Consider the following 22786-nt stretch of genomic DNA (forward strand, 5'->3'; position numbering starts at 1 on the left):
AAGTGTCCTAACCTCTCTGAGCAAATGGAGCTGATAACAGCTGTCTTCCCAGATAGGCCTGTATGGGGAAGGCTGGCATGGAACTGGAGCCCTGGGAGGCAGGGAGTGAGAGACAGTTTAATCTAAAGACTTTGGGGATCCCTGGGTGGCTCAGCGGTTTAGCGCCTGCCTTTGGCCCAGGGCACAATCCTGTAGTCCTGGGATCGAGTCCCGCGTCGGGCTCCGGGCATGGAGCCTGCTTCTCCCTCCTCCTGTGTCTCTGCCTCTCTCTCTCTCTCTGTCTATAATAAATAAATAAATAAATCTTTAAAAAAGAAATCTGAAGACTTTGCCTCAACTGCCCTGGGCTACTGCTGTGTTTGCAAAGGTTACATATGCCCCCACCCTGATCCCTCTCTGCAGGTGAAGGCTGGACTCTGGAACACACTGAGGCTTTAGGGCTGCCTCTCACTAGGGGGTCTGACACACTAGTCTACCATGCAGAGGAAGAGATGAGCCCCTGGAGTGGACAGCAATTTCTTCATGGTCATTTCAGAAGTGGTATGGGTATGGGTAGCTGACATACATAACTGAATCTCATTGTGTGGGCTATAAGGATCCTCAGGGGGTCCATTCTCCTAGTTGAGAGGTAGGGTCACTGGGCCCAGGTGCTTGATAATACCAGGATGGCATAAAGCCAAATATCAGGGGCTTCCAAGGTCTTTAACTGTGTTTTGAACAAGACTGGGAACAGAGTGAAAGGCATCATGTGGGATCATGCTGGCCTTGACTGAGACCTTAGACTTTGTGGGGGTGTGTGTGGGGGGGTTGGGGTGGTCCAAAAGCAACCTCCCCTTGGATCCAGTCTACTGGATCTCCAAACCAAAGCAGTAGCTCTGCTTGGTTGGGACAGGGAGAAGGAAGCACTGAAGTCAATAATTCAAGGTCAGTTTCCTGGCCCAGCCCCATCTGGCAATGTTGACTGTGAGGCAACCAAGGGGAGAGCTGGGGACACAGGGCAAAAAGAGGTTGCTAGTATTTGGAGTGAGTTGGTGTGACCAGGAAAGTGGGGGTTAGGGTCAGATTTTTCTAAATAAAACCCAGCTCCAGCTGGTGTCTCATTTCAAGAGGCTTTGGCTGCTTATGACAGAACCAATCACTATTGTGTTGCACATGGAAACAGGCAATGGTGAACTGTTTGCCAGGGTGGATCCCGAGCTTACTCGGTGCAGGCCGCTTGAGGGCTCATCTGGATCGTGATAAGCATCAACTACAACCGTCCAGCGCGGGGTGTGCCGCAAGCCCCTTACTTACGTTATGTCACCCACCTCTCCTGGCAGCCCTGTTACCATTACAAAATCCCCATTGCGACGGGAGAACACAGACTCTGGCTAGGCTGAATGACTTCGAGGAGTAGCGGCTTGGATTTCGGGCGAGAAGCAGAGAGAAGAGATGTCAGCTCTTGACCCGGGTCAGTCTACACAACTCGTGGAGGGGACAGGAGCATCTGAGCGCGAACCTGAGGAGAGCTGACGTGCTCTCAGTCCAAGAACACGGAACCCGCGCTCGGTCAACGCGAAGGAGTTTCAATCCAGCCGGCGCGGAGGGCGCGGAGGGCGCGGAGGGCGCGGAGGGCGCGGAGGGCGCGGAGGGCGCGGAGGGCGCGGGGGTCTGCTCACTTTGGGGTTTGGCACCTCGGTTTCAATAGGGCATCCCGGAGAGAGGGGTTCCCGTCCGCGGCAGTGGGGGCGTCGCGAGGCCTCCCGCCGCAGGCCGTGCGCGCCAATGGAAGCGCGCGCCCCGGGCGCGGGGGCGGGTCCGCTGCTGCGGCGCCGCTAGAGGAGTCCGGGTCCCGGCCCGCCTCCTTCCGGGCGAGGCCCAATCGGGGGGCGGCCCCCGGCAGCCCCGCCCCGCCCCGCCCCGCCCCCGCCCGGGCGCCGGGCTGGCCTCTGCCGCACGCAGCCTGGCGGCCGGGAGCAGCGCCGGCGCCGTCTTGCCTGTGGCGCGCGGGGAGCTGGCCTGCGGCGGCGGGATGGCTGGCTACCTGCGGGTCGTACGTTCTCTGTGCAGAGCCTCCGGCTCCGGCTCCGGCCCGGCCTGGGCCGCCGCGGCGCCCACAGGTCCCAGCTTGCAGGAGCAGCCGCGGCGCCACTGTGAGTGCCACGAGGAGGATCCGGGCGCGCGCGCCGCGACGTGGCGGCCTCCCGGGCGGGGACCGGGGAGCGCGGCTCGGGACCGTCGCCGGGCCGGGGACGGCGGGGTTGGCGCGCGAAGAGCGGAGGGACGGGGACGCGCTCCCCGACCCCGGGGTTACCGGCCGCGCCAGGCGCACGGGTGGGGACTTGAAGGACAGTGGCAACTGGTGGCCCTGGCGCGGCGGGCGCTGCGGCCCTGCGCGGGCGGGGTTCTGGGCTGCTCCGCGCCCCCAGATACTCCTGTAGGGGGTGCTGGGGGTGTCCGGGCCCGGAGGGCCTCCCGCCTGCCCTGGGAGGGGGCCCGGCCAGCGAAGAGGGGGCGGGAGCCCCGGGCCGGGATTCCCGTGAGAGGGAGGGTCGCGGCGCGGTCTCGGCTCAGACAAAGGCGGGGAGGAGGCATCCACTTCCCCTTCCTTTGCAGCCCGGCGCTCTGTAATCCCTCCTCGCTGTCAGGCCCTCGTCGGCTATTTTAGGAGCCTTTTACGCGACAGCTGGAGGAGCGTCCTTCTTATTTTCCCTTTTGTTTGGACCCCCCCCCCGACCCCCCCCACCCAGCCCGTCACTTAAGTCTCCATCCCGGTCCTCTCCTTGGCCTGAGCTGCCTTTTCTCGCCAGCCGGCTCCTGCGCTGCTCTTCCGCCCGCCCCACTCTCCCGCCTGGGAGACTGGGCCCTGGGCAGCCACACCACGGTGCCTCTCTCCTGAATAGTGCCTGAGTGCTTCTGTGGTACCCTCAGCACCCTGCTTAGGAAAGAAGCCAGTAGTCAGGTGAGAATAAGCAGGATTTAGCCTGAATCTCCATTACCAATACCTGCTGCCCCCTGTGGCATGTGGGCATCGCCTTCCCCGTGGCTCTCCATTGCCAGCTACAAAAGGCCTGGAGAGTGTACCCTACCCCCCTTGGCCCTACCTCTTGCCTGTTGCCACGGGAACCTCTTTCCTGACCTGGCCTGGGGCCCCTTGGAGTGAGCCAGGGCGGTGAGGAAGAGGGAGAGGGGCCCAGGCAGCCTGGCATTACTGGTAGGGTAGGTAATCTTTAACGAGTGTGGGAGCAGCTGACCAGAATTGGGAAGGAGTGGGGGGTGGGGAGCACAGAGCTTGGGCCCCCACCCCCACCTCCCCTGCCAAGGAGAAAGGGACATTTCTGCTTTTGTACTTCTGGGATGTGTCTCTTAAGTGGCCAACCCTGCAACTCCAAGATTCCAAGTGCCCACAGGCCCCAGAACAGTTTCCCATATGGCACCACCTTTAGCAAAATAGTTAGAGTTACACTGTCCAGTTCCCCTTTTTCTCTCCTGCATCGATGATAAAGAAAAAGAAAGTTTTTAGTTGTAGGTCCTTCTAGAAATCCCCAAGTGGTGGGTTGGTTATTAATGGGGTGAATACATAGTATTTGATTGAGTTAGGAGATTACAACTGTGGCCTCTGCTAGCTTGTTACCTGGCAACGCTGCTGGAGAGAATATTTGGCATTCCCCTCGAAGACCAGAAAGAATATATTTTTTTTGGCTAAAACACTCCTCTGTCTTTGCTGCTTGGTAATTCCCATGTCTCTAGTTTTGCAATTCCCTGGCCTCCAGCGACTGCTGGTGGTGGTTCTGATAAACTGGACTTTGGGAAAGTGAGGGTGGGCTCTGCTCAGGCACTCCCTGGGAGAATTATCTTGGCTGGCCCTCCTTAGCTCTGTTCCTCACCTAGGAACTTCTTGATTTTTCTTACCCTCCCTCTTAACTTTTCAGACCTTGGTGACTTGCCTGCACTCTTAGATTCTAGGGTAGATTATTTAATGATTGATCAGCATTCTGCAGACCTACCCGTGGGGTGGTGATTATGTGTTCTCCGCTTGTTTTGACCACATCAGATAAGACCACTGCTGCCCCATCAGAGGTGTTTTGGGTGGTCATGTTTAGGTCCAGCAGGTTTGGAGAAAGCCTGGGGCCCTCAAATCCTCCATGTTTGGTTGGAGCCTCTTGTGCTGGTTGCATTCCTGGTGTGAGGTGCTGGACACTGCCCTCTGGTTACTGGAAGCCATGCTCTGTGACCTACCCTGGAGTTTACATTAAGGTAAATGCATGTTTAAAATGTCAGTGGATTGCACATATTAACACAGTATAAGTTGTGAGTTTTTCCAGGGCAGTTTGCCCATTGCCTGGCAGACATGCCACCCATGTACATTTGTGTTGGTCTGGTGAAATCTGATGGGGAGAGCTCACTGGTCTCTGTGTGGCATTCCCAGAAGGTAGGAGGGGAGGGGGCACATTGCATCCCAATAGGAGGTGAGGACAGGATAGCAGCTTACTCTAGACCAAACTGACTGACTTGACATTCATTTGTGACTTCAACAACTATGGTGCTCTACTGTGTGCCAGCCTCTGTGCAAGGTGCTGGGGACAGAGCCAGAAATAAGAGGCAAAGATTTCTGCTCCTGTGCAGCCTAAATTCTAATGTGGGGACAGTCAGTAAAACAAGGTAGAAATTGGCTAGTGTGGTGTGTGAGAACACGAGCTAAGGGGAACAAATTGGTCAGGAAGGTGTGTGTGGTTTTTATGGGGCCGCCAGAAAAGACCTTGAATGAAGGGCTGATGGAATAAGGAAACAGGTCATTTGGTTATCAGGTGCCAAGGCCTGGTGGAGAAGTGCACTTTTGCTTGTAGGGAAGCAGAGGGGGAGGGAGTGCCTGAGGCTGGCACAGAGTAGGGTGGGGAGTGGGGGTGGGGTGGGGAGGAGGGCAGTAACAGATCTGGTTGGGCTGGTTGGGAGGTGGGGGGCATGCATTTTTGAGGACTTTGACCTTTACTCTGAGTGAAAAGGGGGCGCTTTGGAGGGTTTGAGAAGAGTGTCTTGGCCTGATTTAGATTTAACAGGTACCCTCTAGCTTCAGAGTTTTGGTAGGAGGCTTGGAGTCATAATCTGGCAAAAGAGGGTGGCCTGCACCTGGCTGGTTGCGCTGGGGGAGGTGAGAAGTGGTTGGACTCTGGATGTGTTTTGAAGGAAGAGCCATTAAGATTTTTTGATGGTGTAGATGTGGCTGTAAGGAAGAGGAGGAGTGGAGGTTGACACAAAGGAAAATGCTAGAGCCTCTTCCAGAATTGCTGCCCTGCCTTCTTGAGCTCCCAGGAATTGGGGGCCTCCCCCCACATGCTGCTCAGCTATGGTAGCTGAGAGCAGCCTGAGTGAGAACGTGGTGAAGTACTTAGTCTTGGGGGTGGTAGCTTTCTTGGGAGGGATCTTTAGCCTTGGGTTTGGAGCAGCAGGCAGATCCTGAAACTGGGGACAGGTTTTAAAATCCTTCCTTGGTGTTGGGTGCTAGCAGACCAGATGGTGAGGAGAGTTGGCCTACTGTGACTGGTGTGATTCCATCCCACACTCTGGCCAGGACAGTGTGCAACGTGTCTTCCGAAGATTTAATATGGTGGCTGTTCCTTCAAAGCTTTCAGGGAGGTCCGTGCCCTGTTCCTTGGATTTCAGATTGCTTGTCATCACTTGTCACCCAGAGAGGGGCAGACGATGGGGGCGTCCTTACCATATTGGCTGAACACACAACATCTCCTACTCTGATGCCTTGGGGCTTATGTCCTCTGGAGGGTACAGGATAGGCCTGGAATCAAGAAGCTGTCTCTAGTGCCACCCATCCTTGCCATGAGTGAGCACCATCTCAGTGTGGTAGAAGCAACTCACCCTTCAAAGAAGAGACTGTATTTTTACGTAAAATCTCCTCTGGGTTGTTGTTGTTGTTGTTGTGTGTGTGTTTCTTTTTTTGTTTTGTTTTGTTTTGTTTTGGTTTGGTTTTGTGTGTTTTTCCCCACTGGTTTAGATTTTTAAAAACTAAAAATTGGGCAGCCCCAGTGGCTCAGCGGTTTAGCGCCGCCTGCAGCCCGGGGTGTGATCCTGGAGACCCGGGATCGAGTCCCACATCAGGCTTGTTGCATGGAGCCTGCTTCTCCCTCTGCCTGTGTCTCTACCTCTCTCTCTGTCTCTCTGTGTCTCTATAAAAAAAAAAAAAACCTTTAATAAATAAATAAATAAACTAAAAATTTTTCTTATTTTGCATCGTGGCAAAACTGCATAACAAAAATTTCCATGTTAGCCATTTTTTTAATTTCCATGTTAGCCATTAATACTTTCACATTGTCGAACGACCAATCCCCAGAGATTTATTGTCTTGCAAAACCGAAACTCTGTGCCCATTAAACAACAGTTCCCCACACCCTCCTCCCCCCAGCTCCTGGCAACGACCAACCAACCGTTCTACTTTCTGTTTCTATGAATTTGACTCCTCTAGGTACCTCTTGTAAGTAGAAGCAGGCAGTATTTTTCTTTTTGTGACTAGCTTATTTTAGTACTCCTAATGTCCTGCAGGTTTTTTTTTTTAAAGATTTATTTATTTATTTATGATAGACAGAGAAAGAGAGAGAGAGAGGCAGAGACACAGGAGGAGGGAGAAGCAGGCTCCATGCCGGGGAGCCCGACGTGGGACTCGATCCCGGGACTCCAGGATCGCGCCCTGGGCCAAAAGCAGGCGCTAAACTGCTGAGCCACCCAGGGATCCCCTGTCCTGCAGGTTTATCCCTGTTGCAGCTTATGTCAGCATTCTCTTAATTTTTAGGGCTGAATATTCCATTCTTGAGATACCCATTAAAAAAAAAAAGTTTAAAATTTAATTGACCTTCTGGGTAAGGTACAGGGATTGTGAGAAGCTTAGGCAGTATATGGTTATTAATTCCTTGCATAGTTATTACTGCTTCTAATTTATTATAAGAGTAACCTCCTAGAGGCACCTGGGTGTCTCTGGTTGAGCATCTGCCTTTGGCTCAGGTCGTTATCCCGGGGTCCTGGGATGGGATGAGTCCTGCATTGGGCTCCCCGCAGGGAACTTGCTTCTCCCTCTGCCTATAATTCTGCCGCTTTCTGTGTGTCTCTCATGAATAAATGAATAAAGTGTTAAAAAGGGGGGGGAAGTTACCTCCCAGAAATGGGTTGAGAGTGTTTGGGAAATGTGGAAATACTGTCTCTCTAAGTATACCACATCGTAACTCCACTGGCCATCCGAGGGGAAACTGGCTTTATGGGATTTGAAACAAAAGAACTTGAGCAGCAAGAGATATGGAGGTAGGTCTGGATCCATTGCTGTCACTGACGGTGGCAGCACTTCCTTTTTTAGTTTCCAAGCAAGTACATTCACATTTGGGTGGTGGGGATCCCAGTCTTGGAGAAACTTGGAATTATGAACATCATTTAATCTTTTGTAGGGACGTTTTTCTTAACCTTCCTGGATTAGTTTCCAGTGTCCTCTCGAAGGCTCATACCACATTTTGTTCATCCATTCGTTCCTTGGTAGATATTTGAGTTGCTCCCACCTCTTGGCTATGTGAATAATTTTTTTTTAAATTTTATTTATTTATTCATGAGAGACACAGAGAAAGGCAGAGACATTGGCAGAGGAAGAAACAGGCTCCCCACAGGGACCTGATGTGGGACTTGATCCTGAAACTCCAGGATCGTGACCTGAGCCGAAGGCAGACGCTCAACCGCTGAGCCACCCAGGTGTCCCAGTGTGTGAATAATTCTACTATGGACATGAGTGTACACATATCTCTTTGAGACCCTGCTTTTAATTATTTTGGATACATATCTAGAAGTGGGATTGCTGGGCAAGGTGGCAATTCTCCCCCCCACTTTTTTTTATAGGGGAAGAGCAGAGGGAAAGAGAGAGAGAGAGAATCCCAAGCAGGCTGTCCCCCTCAGAGCAGAGCCCGAGCTCCTGCCCCATCTCAACCCTGAGATCATGACCTGAGCCAAAATCAAGAGTTGAATGCTTAACTGACTGAGCCATCCAGGTGCCCTGGACAATATGGCAATTCTATCTTTAATTTTTTTTTTAAAAGATTTTATTTATTTACTCGAGAGACACACACAGAGAGAGGCAGAGACACAGGCAGAGGGAAAAGCAGGCTCCATGCAGGGAGCCTGACGTGGGACTTGATCCAGGGTCTTCCAGGATCACGCCCTGGGCTGAAGGCAGGCGCTAAACCGCTGAGCCACCTGGACTGCCCTCTATCTTTAATTTTTTGAGGAACCATCATACTGTTTTCCAAAGTGGCTGCAACATTGTACGTTCTTACCAGCTGTGTACAAGGGTTCCAGTTTCTCCACATCCTCACCAACACCTGTTGTTTTCTGTTTTGGGTTTTTTGTTTTGTTTTTGATAGTAGCCATCCTAATGGGTGTGAGGTGGTATTTCATTGTGGTTTTGATTTGCATTTCCCTAGTGATTAGTGCTGTGGGGTGATTTTCATATGCTTATTGGCCATTTACATGTCATTTTTGAAGAAATATCCATTTAAGTCCTTGGCCCATTTATTAAGTGGCTATTTGTTGTTATTGTTGTTGAAATTACCTGGTTTTTAAATCTTGGTCACCAATTAATGTATTTGGTTTCTTTATTTTTGTAGTTGTTTATAATTTTTATTTTATTAAGTCCGCTCCTTGCCCAGTGTGGGGCTTGAACTCATGACCTTGAGATCTGGAGTTGCATGCTATACTGACTGAGTGAGCCAGTGCCCCAAGTCTATTCTGCTTTAGCTCCCATGGTTGCCCCCAGCTCTGGGAAGTGCTCCTTCCGGGTGGCTGTACTCCTGACTCTGATGACAGAGCAGCTGCTTGGTCTCTCTCCATCATAGATTTACCCTTACTCACACTCCTTGAGGCCAGGCACTGTTATGTTTTTCTCAGTGTTTCAGGAAGAGGTGCTTAGCACCTGGTTGTAAATAAGTGGGCCTGTGTTCTCTGAGGGTTTGACACCTGCAGGCACAGCAGGGAGGGCTGCCTGCTGTGATCTTGACATTGAGCTCCCCATACAGGTGTCTGGTGTCGGAAGCCCAAAAATTGAGCAGACCCAAGTGAGGCTGAAACCTTTAGGATTAGCCCCAGATGACTTCTCCTTAGTGATTATGATTATGGCAGATCCAGTACAATTAAAATAACACCTTGATTAGCTCTCATGACATTAACTCAGGAGAAGCGCTCTTAAAAGCTAAGCTAGCTCTGCAACAGCCCAGTAGACTTTCTGAGGTCCCGAGGCCCTTTACACTCAAGCTTTCAGCCAGGAAAGGTGAAGAAATTTTGTAGCTTGGGTCCAAAGGCCCCTTCGCGTCCTGGAAAGGGTGGTAGAGCAGTGCCAGCTGCATCCACCTTGTTCTCTAGGGAATGGAATGTTTGGAGTGTGTGTTTGCTTTCTGCTTCTCTACATGTGACCCATGAGGGTATCCAGAGGCTATGCTTGAGCTAGAAACCTGGGATCTATCCTGACTTCTGACATAAGCCACACTCCCTGGGTCTCATTTTTCTTCCTAAATAATCTCTAAAAATCTTTTTCGATTAAAAAAAAATCTGTTTGCATGTCTTTGGGAGATTATTTTTAGATTAAAAAATCTGTGCACATCTTTGAAAAGTGAGTCATTTTGCTGCACATAATTCACCTTTTTCTCTGTGGGTTGGGGATGCCAGCATGAGTCATGGTTGTGGTGTGTATTGTGGGACAGTTATATGTTTGGAGTTGTTGGGTTTTGGTCACTTCTGTTTTAAATGTGCGTAGGTGGCAATGCTTTTTTTTTAGTTTGAGGGCCTGCTTTTCATAGACTTCTGTCCCTTGCTGTCTACCTGGCAGTGGTCACTTCTGACCATTTAAGTGTACATCCTGGTCCCCTCTTTGGACTTGCTCTAATCTCTGGTGAGGTGGAAGACCCAGAACTATATTCGTAAGGATTGTGTGTAACATAAAAGTTAATGGGCCCTAAGTGAGGACTGAGGAGACTCCACTGGGGACAGAGCCCCACTCTCAGCTGTCCTCTTGCCTGGGTTTCAGCAGTGAGTGAGCCTTCTGGTGATGGAAGCCTAGTGGTAGGTTTGACACAGATCTGGTCGCCCTACTTAGTCACTGCTTCTTCCCGGCTGTGGGTAGAGGAATGTGCTGGCGCTCAGGTACCTCTGTCTACTCCAGGTAGCCTGCACTGATTTAACTGGATGAGCCGTTTTCTTGTGTTTTCTTTGGACCTCACTTCCCAGACTGTTGGTTTTTCTCATGAGTCAGACTTTCCTTGGAGAGCCTCCCCTGGTTCCTTTTGTCCTCCACCATCTCCCCGGACCTTTAGTGCTTCTCTGCGCGACAGGCCACCTTGAGCCAGCTCGGATCCAGGGTTCTGAGTTCCATTCTGATGTCCTAAGCCTATGCTTCCCAATGAGAAAGGTGGAAAATGTGTTGTCTTCAGGCGGTGTAACCTTTGGCAGTAAGCTGGGAAACTGAGAGCCTCAGTTGTATCACATTTAAAGGGGAGATAACCATATACTGTTTTGGGAGCAGTTTGAGGCCTAAAAGGAATCATGTAAAGGGCGTGTGTATGCCATCAGGCACACAGGAGGTGCCAATACAGTTTCCGTCCTCACTTAGCTTTAGTCCGGCTCCTGTTACAAGGTTAGTAACTGGGTGACTTTGAGAGGAGGTTACAGAAAGGATGTGGGATAGCTCATAGAGCTGCAGGGATTGGGCCACAGGGGCTGCTGGCTGCCCTGGGGACAGAGTGGCAGCAGCTTGTAGGCATCCACTTCCTGACTTGCTGTTGGACAGGGTGGCCCAGCTGGCTCTTTGTCTCTGAGTTGGTCTCCTCTGCCTTCAGATTCCAGGGGAGAGGATCTGATTGGCCAGGCTGGCATCTCTCTGGCTGGTCCTAGCTGGCCATCCTCAGTGGGGTGGTCCAGGTCCCCCAGGTGGCCCAGGAGCTGCTCCTGCTGAGGGGGAGAGGGAGGGCACGTGGGTAACTGGGCCCCTTGACAATGCGCCCTCCTGGGTGAAGGGCAGGTCTGGCTGGTGGGGCGAGCCAATCCCCCGCCCCCCCCCCCACCGCGGCCCTCCCCAGAGGTGTGACGCACTGCGTGTTCCTGGTCCTAGATGCCGACAAGAGGATTAAAGTGGCAAAGCCGGTGGTGGAGATGGACGGCGATGAGATGACCAGGATCATCTGGCAGTTCATCAAGGAGAAGGTAGTTCCTCCCAGAGTGGGCAGCTCTCTGCACAGCTCCCTGTGCCCCAAGTCAGGTCCCAGGGGTCACCAGCTGCCCTGGTGGGGAGCAGCCCTGTTGCTGTCCTTCCATCCACCTTGCTGTCATGTCCAGACCATGCATGGTTTTCACAATATCGGGTAGGGGTCCGTCCTCAGCAGTGTGTCCTGTGCTGGTGCCAGAGCCCACATGTTTTACAGAGTGTGTGTGCATTCAAGGCCTACCCTGCATCGTGGCCTTTTGATACCCCATGTTCTGATGTGCTTTCTGGAAGGAGACGGGGGCTGGTGTGCCAGGCAGCATGCACAGAGTTAACATATCCTTGGGGTTCGGGGCTGCTACCCAGATTATGGCTGCAGTGCTCATCGGACAGGGATGTATGTGCCTGAGCCATCGTGGTGTTGGCTTCTAGCATGGCTACTTGGCTTCTCCAAAGTTGCTGTGGTGTGGATCTGCCTGGGAGAGCCCATATTGTGTGTGTGTTCACAAGAAGGTTGAGAATTGCTACTTCCCATTGGGGAGGAACAGGGAACCCACTGTACAGAGAAATACAGAGATACTTGGTGTTGGGGTTCAGCTGAGTTGGGCCACTGCCGTCCATGCTGGGCAGAGCCCTTCCAGAGGCTGCGGCCTGGTCTCTCCCGAGAACCCTGGCATCCTGACAGCTCTCACCTGGCCCCACTGAGGAATGGCTGATCTCATCCCTCTGCCATGCTGTCCCCTTGCTCCACTGGCCTTCTGTCATTCCTGCCCCAAGGGGGTGTCCTCTGCTTTGGCCCATGCATGCCCCTCCGTCACAGACATCTGGGCTGATACCTTGTCCTGGTCATCTATCTCTAGCTCATCCTACCCCACGTGGACGTCCAGCTCAAGTATTTCGACCTGGGACTTCCAAACCGTGACCAGACCAACGACCAGGTCACCATAGACTCCGCGTTGGCCACCCAGAAGTACAGTGTGGCTGTCAAATGTGCCACCATCACCCCCGATGAGGCCCGAGTGGAAGGTGTGAGGGGGCAGAGGTGGGTGGGCCAGGGCTGGGGGGGCTGAGCCATGAACCCAGTCTCCCTGTGATTGCCTGGGAGGCAGGGGAGCCCTTGAGGTTCTTGCAGATGAGGCTGGGTGGGGTGGTGTTCCCAGGCCCGTGGGCTTTCTGCTGTGCTATGTGGCTCTGGCCAGTGTAGGTGTCTTTGGCGACAGTGAGGAGGAAGCTCATGCTGATGCCGGCACAGTAAGGACAGCTGCTTTGGCAGCCTGCCCCTCTGGCCTCCTGGATTGTTCAGCAGGCAGGTTTACGAGAGCCTTGGTGCCACCTCTGTCCGGCAGAGTGCTGTTTATCAGGCTCGAGAGCCTCAGGGGGCTCTAGGGAGCATTGCTCATGTCTCGCCATCGTCTTGGCATTGCAGCTTTGCCCCTTGCCCCTGTGGCTGTGGAAAGGTCTCAGCCGCCCTCACCAGGCTTGGACTGGCTGCTGGTCCCTGGTTCTGGGGACCACTTTTGACGGTTCCATGAAATAATGGCACCAGCGTGTGGATAAAGGGGCCAGGTTTGGAAAATTTGAGAAAGGGTGGTTTAGGGGTTTGCAGAGCTCTTTCTCTCTTGCTACTTGCTACAGTGTGAGGAAGCTAGAAGGAGGCATTCAAGGCACATTTCCAAATGCTCCAGAGCTCCTCCCGTCTTTTGGGTGGTATTGGAATCATTTTAGTGTGAAGCTCTTTTTGCAGTTCTTATTTCTCCTGAGCCCTGGGATTTATATATTCCTATTTTGTGGACAAGGAAATAGAGAGTCATAGTCTTAGCAATGTGGGCTGGACCCCGAGGTTCGTGGCAGTACCGTGGCAAGAACAGAAGAAGGTCTGCAGCGCGGCAGCGTGCTGCCAGAGTCCCGTCAGACCGAGCGTGATGTGGGAATAATGGCAGCTGATAGAGCACTTTGGTGCTGGGTGCTGTGCTAGCCACTTTACATACGAGTTCATTTAATCCTCACAGCAACCCAAAGGCTAGGTATCTTATCAATAATTTCATTTTATAGCTCAGGTTAAGCCATTTGCATAAAACTCACAGTTGGAGGTGGTGGACCTTGCAGCCAAGGAATCTGATCCTATGGCCCACTCCTTCATATTCTAGGCATTCCCCAGGATGATTTGCAGGCTCCCATCAGGCTGCGTTCTTGCTTAGGGTTCACATTTTGGTTGGAAGGTGGGGGCTGCAGCGGGGCCGCTCCATCTCTGTTCTCGTAGAGTTCAAGTTGAAAAAGATGTGGAAGAGTCCCAATGGAACCATCCGGAACATCCTTGGGGGGACCGTCTTCCGGGAACCCATCATCTGCAAAAACATCCCACGCCTCGTCCCCGGCTGGACCAAGCCCATCACCATTGGCAGACACGCCCACGGTGACCAGGTGGGCCACGGCAGGAGTTGGCTCTCACTGGCCTGGGACCCTCACTGGACCCCTGGCCTGAGCTGTGCTCTCGTCTCTGTAGTACAAGGCCACAGACTTCGTGGTGGACCGAGCTGGCACGTTCAAGATCATTTTCTCCCCAAAGGACGGCAGTGGTGCTAAGGAGTGGGAGGTGTACAACTTCCCCGGCGGCGGCGTGGGGATGGGCATGTACAACACCGACGAGGTAAGGCTGTGGCTCCTGAGTCCCTCCTCGCTGGGCCCTGCCTCCCTTCAGACCACCTGGAACTGCTGACTCTGACTTCTCCCACGCCCAGGGCCTGGAAAGGTCTGAGGCCTGTGAGCCAATGCCTCCGAGATGCGTTCAGGGGGACCCACGGTGTGCCCGGTATGGAGTGGGGCTCTAAGACCCCTGCTTAGCCAGATGCCCCTGCTCTCCAACATCCTGTGCTCATTCTCCCAACATGCCTTTGGGGCTGAGTTAGTTGTCAGGATGCTTGGCTTAAACAAACCGGATAAGCATTCTTTTTCCCTTTCTCCAGCTCTTGGTTTTCATTTCTTCTGTGGTTGGCTTCATTCTTGGGTTCTGAGGAAGTGGCCATCAGTAGCTCCGGGCTTATCCCTGGCCAGCTTGGTTTCCCTATCAGGAAAGTGCCCTTTTTGTTCATGGTTCCAGCAAAAGTGCCAGGCCTGGGTCTTGAGGCCATCTCTGAGCCAATCATGGAGGGCCCAGATAGGTTCCACCGGGACACACGGTCAACTCTATAGAGATGGGGTGGTGGGCTGGGGGAATCAGGGGAGAGGAGGGGCAAAAGTCAGGGGCTGCTTCCTCCCAGAAGTTGAGAGGGGGATACTAGGCCAGCAGACACAGCGGATGCTCCCTCCAGGGTGGCTGGGTTCACCCAGGCTGTCAGAGCAGGTCATACATCTGGAGGGAGAGGATGTCATTCCTGGGGCCCCGGTCCTGACCCTGGGGACCAGGAAAGGTGGGCAGTGCCCAGACTGGGTACCATGCCAGGGGCCTCTCTCTCTCCCTACAGTCCATCTCGGGTTTTGCGCACAGCTGCTTCCAGTATGCCATCCAAAAGAAGTGGCCCCTGTACATGAGCACGAAGAACACCATTCTGAAAGCCTATGACGGGCGCTTCAAGGACATCTTCCAAGAGATCTTTGAGAAGTAACAGCCTCTCCCTTTATTGCTCTCTAAGGATCCCACAGCCTTTCTGTGGAATACACTAAGCAACCCCCTCAATCCCCATCCTACAGGGTGGCTGCTGTCCCAGTGTATTCAGCTCAGCTCTGAGCTCAGGGAGAGATCCCCAACTTGTTAGCTTCCTGCCCTCTCCCCACATCAGGCTCTTTTGCTCCCAGGCACTACAAGACCGACTTTGACAAGAATAAGATCTGGTATGAGCACCGGCTCATTGACGACATGGTGGCTCAGGTCCTCAAGTCTTCAGGCGGCTTTGTGTGGGCCTGCAAGAACTACGATGGGGATGTGCAGTCGGACATCCTGGCCCAGGGTATGCTGGGAGTGCTGTTCCCCAGGGGGTCGATTGTTGATCTTCTCTGGCTGGGCGATTTTCAGACCTTTTTCAGAGAAAACCTCTTTACTGAGGCAGTAGGACTGGGGCTCACTAGCTCATTGAGAGGTTCCGGTTCCCCGTGGACAGCAGGGGGCAGGAGCTCCCTGGAATAGAAGGGAGGAAGGATCGCAAATTTGGTTTGGACTGGTGTATTACTAAGGCTACTTTTCCAGAGAAAGGAGAACATAGGAATTCAGGTCCTAAAGGGTGAGGTGTGTCAGCTTTGAGGTTGCTGCTGTCCACGAAGGAGCCAAGTCACCCTGGCTCCAGGTTTGGGCTAGATTTGGCTCTAGCAGAAAAATGGGATTGAGCACAACCGAGTGCTTTTTGAATTACAGAGAATCCATTTTGCCCAGTAGATCTGTTGGTTGTAGGAGAATAGTGGAGAAGGTGGCAAAGCCCCAAGCCCTAGAGCATCCTATGAGACAAATTGGATTACAGCAGAAAACATGGATGAGGCCTTTAGAGAAGTAGCTGTAAGAACTAGCTCCTGAGAAGGAAAGTGAACTCTACTTTTTCCAAGTGAAAGTTGTGAGGAAAAGATACAGTGTCCTAATGTTTTATAAAAACCTTTGGTTTGGGACTCATGGGTGGCTCAGCGGTTGAATGTCTGCCTTCGGCTCAGGGCCGGATCCTGGAGTCCTGGGATCGAGTCCCATGTCAGGCTCCCTGCATGGAGCCTGCTTCTCCCTCTGCCTATGTCTCTGCTTCTCTCTCATAAATAAATAAATAAATAAATAAATAAATAAATAAATAAAATCTTTAAAAAAGCAAAAATAAAAGCAAAAACCTTTGGCTTTATTTCAGTAAGTAGATCCTCTTACTAGAACAATTCCTGTCTAGGATGGAAGGATGAAAAGCCATAGCAGACAAGAGAAAGACATGATAATTACCTTAAAGTATATAAGGAATTGGTGGGTATGAGAGTCTAGTAAACATAGAGAAGGGACCCCTTTCCCATGCCCCAGCTACAGGCATTTTAGACAACTAATTTTCTTTTCTTCTTAAGATTTTGTTTATTTATTTGAGAGAGAGAATATAAGTGGGGTGGGAAGAGGGGGGATGAGTAGAGGGAGAGGGAGATGCAGACTCCCTGCTGGTCTGGGACCCTGACTCAGGACATAATCCCAGGACCCTGAGATCATGACCTATGCCAGAGACAGATGCTTCACTGACTGAGCCACCCAGATGCCCCTTGGATGACTAATTTTTTTTTTACAAGTTTTTCACTTTTTCTAATTCTTGGGACTTAGCAGTTCTTATTTTGGTGCTGTGGGGTGCTTTTGAAGCCCAAGAGACCTTGACAATAGAAAAAGTTGACATCTGGATTTGGGAAAATTTGGGAATAAGTCATAAATCGCCAAAAAGTCGCCTAAAAGAGCAGCAGATAAAGTGATCGTTGTGCAGTAGCTGGTGGTGGGCTTTCTGCTTGAATGAGCTGTTTGGTTATGAGCCAGACTGGGTGGGTGGAATGCTTGGGGTCTCGGGCCCTGGCGGTGGGGACACAGATGTATGTTCACAGGCTGATGTGTAGCCATCTGTGAATAGCCCCGTGCCCTGTACCAGGCTCTGCAGACCCACGACAAGGGTAGTCAAGCCCAAAACAGTGACTGTCCTCCCAGGCACAGTCGGGGGTCATGAGCAGAGAGGCAGCTCAGAGCTGAGAGGCTCCTCCTCACAAGCAGGAGGGCAGGTGGGCTCAACCCAGTGGTTGGAGGAGTGGTGCTCACACTCCACTGAAAGGAAGGTCTTCCCCCTCTTCAGGCTTTGGCTCCCTTGGCCTGATGACATCTGTGCTGGTCTGCCCTGATGGGAAGACCATCGAGGCTGAGGCTGCTCATGGAACGGTAACCCGCCATTATCGGGAGCACCAGAAGGTGAGTGTAGGGACTGTGGTCGCATGCCCATCTACCCCAGGGGCCCAGAACCCAGTGATGCTGAAGGCTGGGAGGATGGAGTCTGGTTTGTCAGCTTAGGGGTGGCCAGCTGCATCCAGGTGCCCCCTTGTCGGCTGGTTTGGTTCCTGATGCCCCTGTGGCCCCCACCCCCAGGGCCGGCCTACCAGCACGAACCCCATTGCCAGCATCTTTGCCTGGACACGTGGCCTGGAGCATCGGGGGAAGCTGGATGGGAACCAGGACCTCATCAGGTGAGTGGAGAGGGAGGGGGCCTGAGCTGATCCAGGGCAGATCCTGGGTCCTGGTGCTGTAAGCTGGGGCCTCACTCTGCCCTTCACCCCCCCCCCCCCCCGCCCTGCCCCGCAGGTTTGCGCAGACCCTGGAAAAAGTGTGTGTCCAGACTGTGGAGAGTGGAGCCATGACCAAGGACCTGGCAGGCTGTATCCATGGCCTCAGCAAGTGCGTGGCCTGTGGCAGAGGGTGGGATTGACCTTTAGGGACCTCAGGGTTGGATGGGAAGAAGCCAGAGGATCCTCTTAGAGGCCCCCTCTAGGGTGAGCTTAGCCACCAAGGGCCCGAGCTCAGACAGGTCCCTATCCCCGAGACTAGCAGCCCCGAGCCTGGCCATCCCCTGCTGAACTCACTGTGGCCCTTTGGTGGCGGGCTGTCAGCAGCCTCTGACCTGGGAGGGCGGCCACTCAGGTGCCCAGGCTCAGGCTCTGCCCTGGGAGGGCCCGGCTGGAGCCGCTCCTCATGCGAACGGTGTTCTCTCGGCAGCGTGAAGCTGAACGAGCACTTCCTGAACACCTCCGACTTCCTGGACACCATCAAGAACAACCTGGACAAGGCTCTGGGCCAGTAGTGGGGGCGGGCCGCGGGTGGCGGGTGGGGCTGAGCTAGCAGTGGGCCTTGAGTGAGCCCCCTCTCAGGCCTTTGTAGGGGACTTTTTTTTATAAGCAAGATGTTTTTAAAAGTATCTGTGTGTTTCCCCTCATGGTGATGTGAGGCGGGAACAGTGTGTTTTACCTCAGCCACTCAGTGTGTTTTGCATACTGTAATTTATATTGCCCTTGGAACACATGGTGCCATATTTAGCTACTAAAAAGCTCTTCACAAAACTGTCTGTTGTGTTTGTTGCTGAGGGAGGGAGGCAGCCCAGCCAGGGCCCTGAGAAAGAGGTCCTCGGAGGGCTGGCGGGTTTGGGTTCCACCTGGGACAGCCCGTGAACCCGCAGGGCTGCGTCGTGCACGGTTCTCCATTCAGTCAGGGGCCACGATGGGTGTGAGCATCCTGAATTCTGTGGTGCTGAGCCCCGGGGACTCTCAGGGTGCAGGCCTGTGGGCTCCCTGAAATTTTCTAGCACGATCCGGTTCCTACATCCTCCTCTCCATTTTCGGATTGTTACCGCTTCCTCATAGATGGTTTTTTTGCTTTGTTGATTCTAATGTTCTTTTTAAAAAAAGATTTTATTCATTCATGAGAGATACAGAGGCAGATACAGGCAGAAGGAGAAGCAGGCTCCCTGCGGGGAGCCTGATGTGGGACTCAGTCCTGGACCCCGGGATCATGACTGGAGCCAAAGGCAGACTCAACCACTGAACCACCCAGGTGTCCCTTGGTTCTAACCTTCTAAACCTCCCCAGATCTTTATTTGCCCTTTTCTCGGTTTTCAAAATGGGTCCCACCCAGCAGCTGCCTCTCCATCCTCTCCATGGCTGCCTGGGGCTTGGGGCTGGGACTGGGGGCCCCATGGGGTCCAGATCACTGCATCCCAGACTTGGGTTCATTTTCACCATTCTTGGGCAAAACCAAAAGAGTAACATTATAAAGTTGCTGTAAAGCGAAATAAATCCAGATTAAAGGGCTATTTTTTATGCAGGGATCATATCCTACTTTTGGTGTTTATGTGTCCAGGGGAAGACTTGTACCAGCTTCACTTGATAAAATAAATACTTAGCAACCCAAAGCCAATTCCGCAGTTTCGGGGGACTCGTGGCTCCTGACACTGGACCTTGCTAACTTTGAGATGGGCTCCAGTCGCCACTCACACTGGTGGCCTCCATCTGTTCCAGGGACTACTCGCTTGCTTGTCTTCAGTAATCACAATGAGCCCCCAGGGCTGTGGGAAGAAAAGCTGGTGAGCTGGCCCAGCTTAGACCCAGTTTCTGGGCCTAAGCTCGAGGTTTCCGGCCCCCTCTTGCCCACTGGTAGAAAGGGCTGGCAGCCTCTGAAGTGCAGTCTGGCATCGTGAGCTGGCTTCTTTCCTGGTGCTCTGTTGGTGGGTCAGGAGGGGACACGGCTTTTCTCTGCAAGTGGTGAGAATTCTGGGGCCTTGGCCAGAGCCCTTCCCTCTTGGGCTTGGAGCTGCTCCGTGTAGGCGCCTGGCCCTGCAGGTGGCCATTCTGATGCCAAGGACGATCTGGGTCTCTTCCCTGCCTTGGGGAGCTATGGCCCGTGGCATGGGGTTGGGAAACCCTGTTAGGGGTTCCTCGTGGGAGGAGGGCAAAGACCAAGGCCTCAGGAATGATGGGAAGAAGCACTCACAGTCACCTTGCTAAAGAATATTCATTTATTTATAATTATTGCTAAGTAAACTTCTCTTTTAAATGGGAACATAAAAACACAGTAGGGCTTTGCACAAGTGGAATTTCTAAACAGTTGGTTTGTATACACGTCAAAATAAGTTAGAATGGAATTTGTCCAGGAGTTTCTAAGTCACCCAAGAGGCTGCACGCCTCTCTTGAAAGGTCAGGGAGGGGTGAGGACAGGAGCCTTGCCGAGACCACCCCCCAGCTCAAACTGTGAGTTGTGCTGCTTCCTTCTCTTAGCTTTGCCCGGGTCCAAGGCACAGGGCAGGGGGGCGTTCAAGTATCGAATCTCGCAGAAGGCCGGTGCTGATGGCAGGGCTGGGGGAGGAAGGGGAAGCCCCACCCTGGGGGCCAGACCTTCTCCCTTAGGTTTCCAAGACCAAGGCCACTGCACTGGCAGGAAAGAGGAGGAGGATGGGGCGGAGGTACAGGGTTCTTTTTGGTACCAGGGGAGAAAGACATTGTGGGAAGAGGTAGTTTGCAGGGGGTGATGCTTCTGCTCAGCAGGAGAAAATGTCTTCTACAGTGATGGGGGTCACTGCCACCTGAGGGTCATCATGGCGGGCACCTGGGGGGCTGTGGTCAGGGGGCCTCGGGGTTCTGGAGGGGAAAGGCTCCTGTGAGACCCCAGCCATCTTGTCTGCTGCCTCTTAGCGTGAGCTTTAGCAGAGAAGGAAGGGGGCACCTGGCTGCCCGATCCCGAGGCCACCTTGTCCTCCCCTCTGTCCTGATCACAGCCACCCTGAAGCCTGGCTTGGTCCTTCACTGAGGATACAGCTTTGGGGGTAGCTGCATTTCAGACTGGTCCCTGCACCCCGCCCGGGCTGCGACCCCCTCCTTTCCTGGTATCCAGGCTTTTGGGGACAGCCCTGCCTGCCCCTCCCCACTGAGGCCTCAGGAGGTAAGTGGGTAGGAGTCTGGGTGCCCTAGCGTTCCTGAATGTGCTATGATTTCACACCCTGGGCCTGTCTTTCGGTTCCCCAGGGCAGCAAGCAAGGGAGGGAGCTGCTGGCCCCAGCGGAATCGGCCGCTGCTGTGGGTGGTGCCAGGCGAGTCACTGGCCAGAGGGGCTGGGCAGAGGCCGAGGGCCTGCCCAGCTCTGTCTCCTGCCTCTTGCCCCGGCCCAAGGCTCCCTGCGGGCACCTGCGAGGCCAGAGCAGCCCCCCCTCTGCCCGAGTCCTGCCTGGCTGGCTGCTTGCTCGAGGTTGGGGAGGCACGGAGCACGCACAGCATGCAAGGGAGCTTCCATTTGGAAAAAGAAAATGATCTCCATCAGAAAAGAAAAGGCGACACAGAATTGGAAAGGAAAAAAAATAAATTACCTTCAAAATACCCCTTTTGCTCAAAAAATTTTTTTTCTCTATGGTCTTCATTTTCTTTTTAACTATGTTGCTCTTCTTGGGAACCTGTTGACTCTTGGCTGTCCACTTCCTCAAGATGGATACTTGTTAATGTACGATACTTCAGCCGCCACCACCCCGGTGGTCCTTGGCCTCCTCTGAGGACAGCCCTTCTAGGTCCTGTGATCCCATCTCTGTGCCCTGCCCCTCGTCCAAGGGCCTCCGCCTGTCTTAGCGTGTGCCCAGTGAAAGGCATGTCCCAGCTCTGTTCACGTTGGGAGACCCTCATAGAGTGACCAGTATAACCAAGAACTGGGTGACATCTGTTGAAACCCACTTTAGGGACACCCACTTTCAAGCTGCTGTTAGATGGGAGCCTTGGGGGGTGGGCTGGAGAGGGCATTAGCTGGGGGCTGGGCCACATCCCGCTTTCCTGAGGCCAGGGCCGGGGCTGCATGCATGCCTGGCTTGAGGAGAGCGTGGGGACACCAGGAGGTAGACGGCAGAGGGCCCTGCCTGGCTGTTCATGGACAGGGTGGGGAAGGGGCCTCTGGGTTTCCCCAACCCAGGGGCTGGTGGGGGGTGGAGGTGGGGGGCAGTGCTGACCAGCACAGGAGCTCAAACATCCCTAGAGGCAGGAGTTGGTCTACAGGGGAAACAACGCAAGGCTCAAGTTCTTTCTCCAGTGTCGGGACCCCTGAGGAGCTATCGGGAGGCCCTACCCACACCGTCTGCTCCAGCTCGGCTGGGCCTGGAGAGACCTGAGGACCTGTGCCCTTTGTGAGCTGTCCCCAGCTGGCCCCATTAGCATTTCTCCCATCCTCCCACAGCAGAAGGCCGAGGAGACCCAGAGCTGGGCCTCCTGCATCCTCCTTCCTCCCCCCATGCTGGGCCTGTGCTGCTTGCAGCTGAGGCCAGTAGTACAGTCTCCATTTGGTCAAAAGGTCCCTAGTGGTGCAAATGACTCAGTGTGTGTGTGTGTGGGAGGCCTCAGGACTGTAGGCAGTAGCTTCTCAGCTGCAGGAGGTGCAGCCCGCAGCACGTGGGTCTCCCCCCACGCCCCCTGCCCCCCACCCCCCGCCCCTTCTGGGCGGCCCTGCTTGTGCTATAGCACGTTGTAGTAGGCCATCTCTTTCATGGCCTGTTCGGTGAGGACGCTGGCCTCAGTGCTGCTGTCCACACCGGCGTAGGCGTAGGCGTTCTCGAAGTCCTCTATCTCCTGCTGGCTGTCAAGCTCGGAGGGGTCCGTGCCTGTCAGCTCCATCATGGGGTCTGCAAGAGAGGGGCACGGTTAGGCCCGGATGCTGCCTCCTGGCAAGAGCCAGTCGCTTCTACATGGAAGCAGATGACCTTTCTCAAGGAAGGACTTCTTAGTCATTGCTTCCAGAGGATTCTCAGCTGCCTCTCTTCCTTCCTGCACTCAGAAACCCCAGGCTCCTGTGGCTTCTCAGAAGGGTCACCAGACCTAAGCGGTAAAGCTGGTGGGGAAGGCTGGGGGCGGGGGGGCGGTGGCGGCGCAGCAGGATGGTGCAGGCCTGGCCTTGAACTCTTCTTTGGGTCAAGCCTCTGCTGCCCTCCTGAGTCAGCCCTACTATGCATCCTCTGCAGTGTTTCTCATTGGTCCCATTGGCCACATGAAACCCTGCTGCTCTATGCCATGTTTCTGCAGCACCACTTATTTAAGCACCTACTGTATGCCCAGTACTTCCCATACACTGTCTCATGAATGCTCGTAGCAATCCCATGG

The 22786-nt window shown here is 53.6% G+C and overlaps 2 protein-coding genes across 7 annotated transcripts in view; one reads left to right on the plus strand and one right to left on the minus strand.

Moving 5' to 3' along the window:
- Positions 1-1922: 1922 nt before the first annotated feature.
- On the plus strand, positions 1923-18229 carry IDH2 (isocitrate dehydrogenase (NADP(+)) 2). Its single transcript, XM_055326481.1, has 11 exons — positions 1923-2132; positions 11117-11208; positions 12067-12232; positions 13467-13627; positions 13710-13853; positions 14668-14804; positions 14999-15150; positions 16978-17090; positions 17265-17362; positions 17478-17570; positions 17889-18229. The coding sequence occupies exons 1-11, from the start codon at positions 2012-2014 to the stop codon at positions 17971-17973; spliced, it is 1362 nt and encodes a 453-aa protein (XP_055182456.1). The 5' UTR covers positions 1923-2011; the 3' UTR covers positions 17974-18229.
- Positions 18230-22133: 3904 nt separating this feature from the next.
- The window catches only part of ZNF710 (zinc finger protein 710), a 66090-nt gene continuing 65437 nt past the window's right edge, over positions 22134-22786 (minus strand). For all 6 annotated transcript variants that reach the window (XM_055326455.1, XM_055326456.1, XM_055326453.1 and 3 more), the window contains one exon: positions 22134-22311. In XM_055326455.1, the coding sequence (XP_055182430.1) occupies positions 22145-22311 (167 nt within the window). In that variant the 3' untranslated portion in view covers positions 22134-22144. The remainder of the gene's footprint in view (positions 22312-22786) is intronic.

This window comes from Nyctereutes procyonoides, unplaced genomic scaffold (genome assembly GCF_905146905.1).
Source record: "Nyctereutes procyonoides isolate TBG_1078 unplaced genomic scaffold, NYPRO_anot_genome, whole genome shotgun sequence".
Taxonomy (NCBI): Eukaryota; Metazoa; Chordata; class Mammalia; order Carnivora; family Canidae; genus Nyctereutes; species Nyctereutes procyonoides.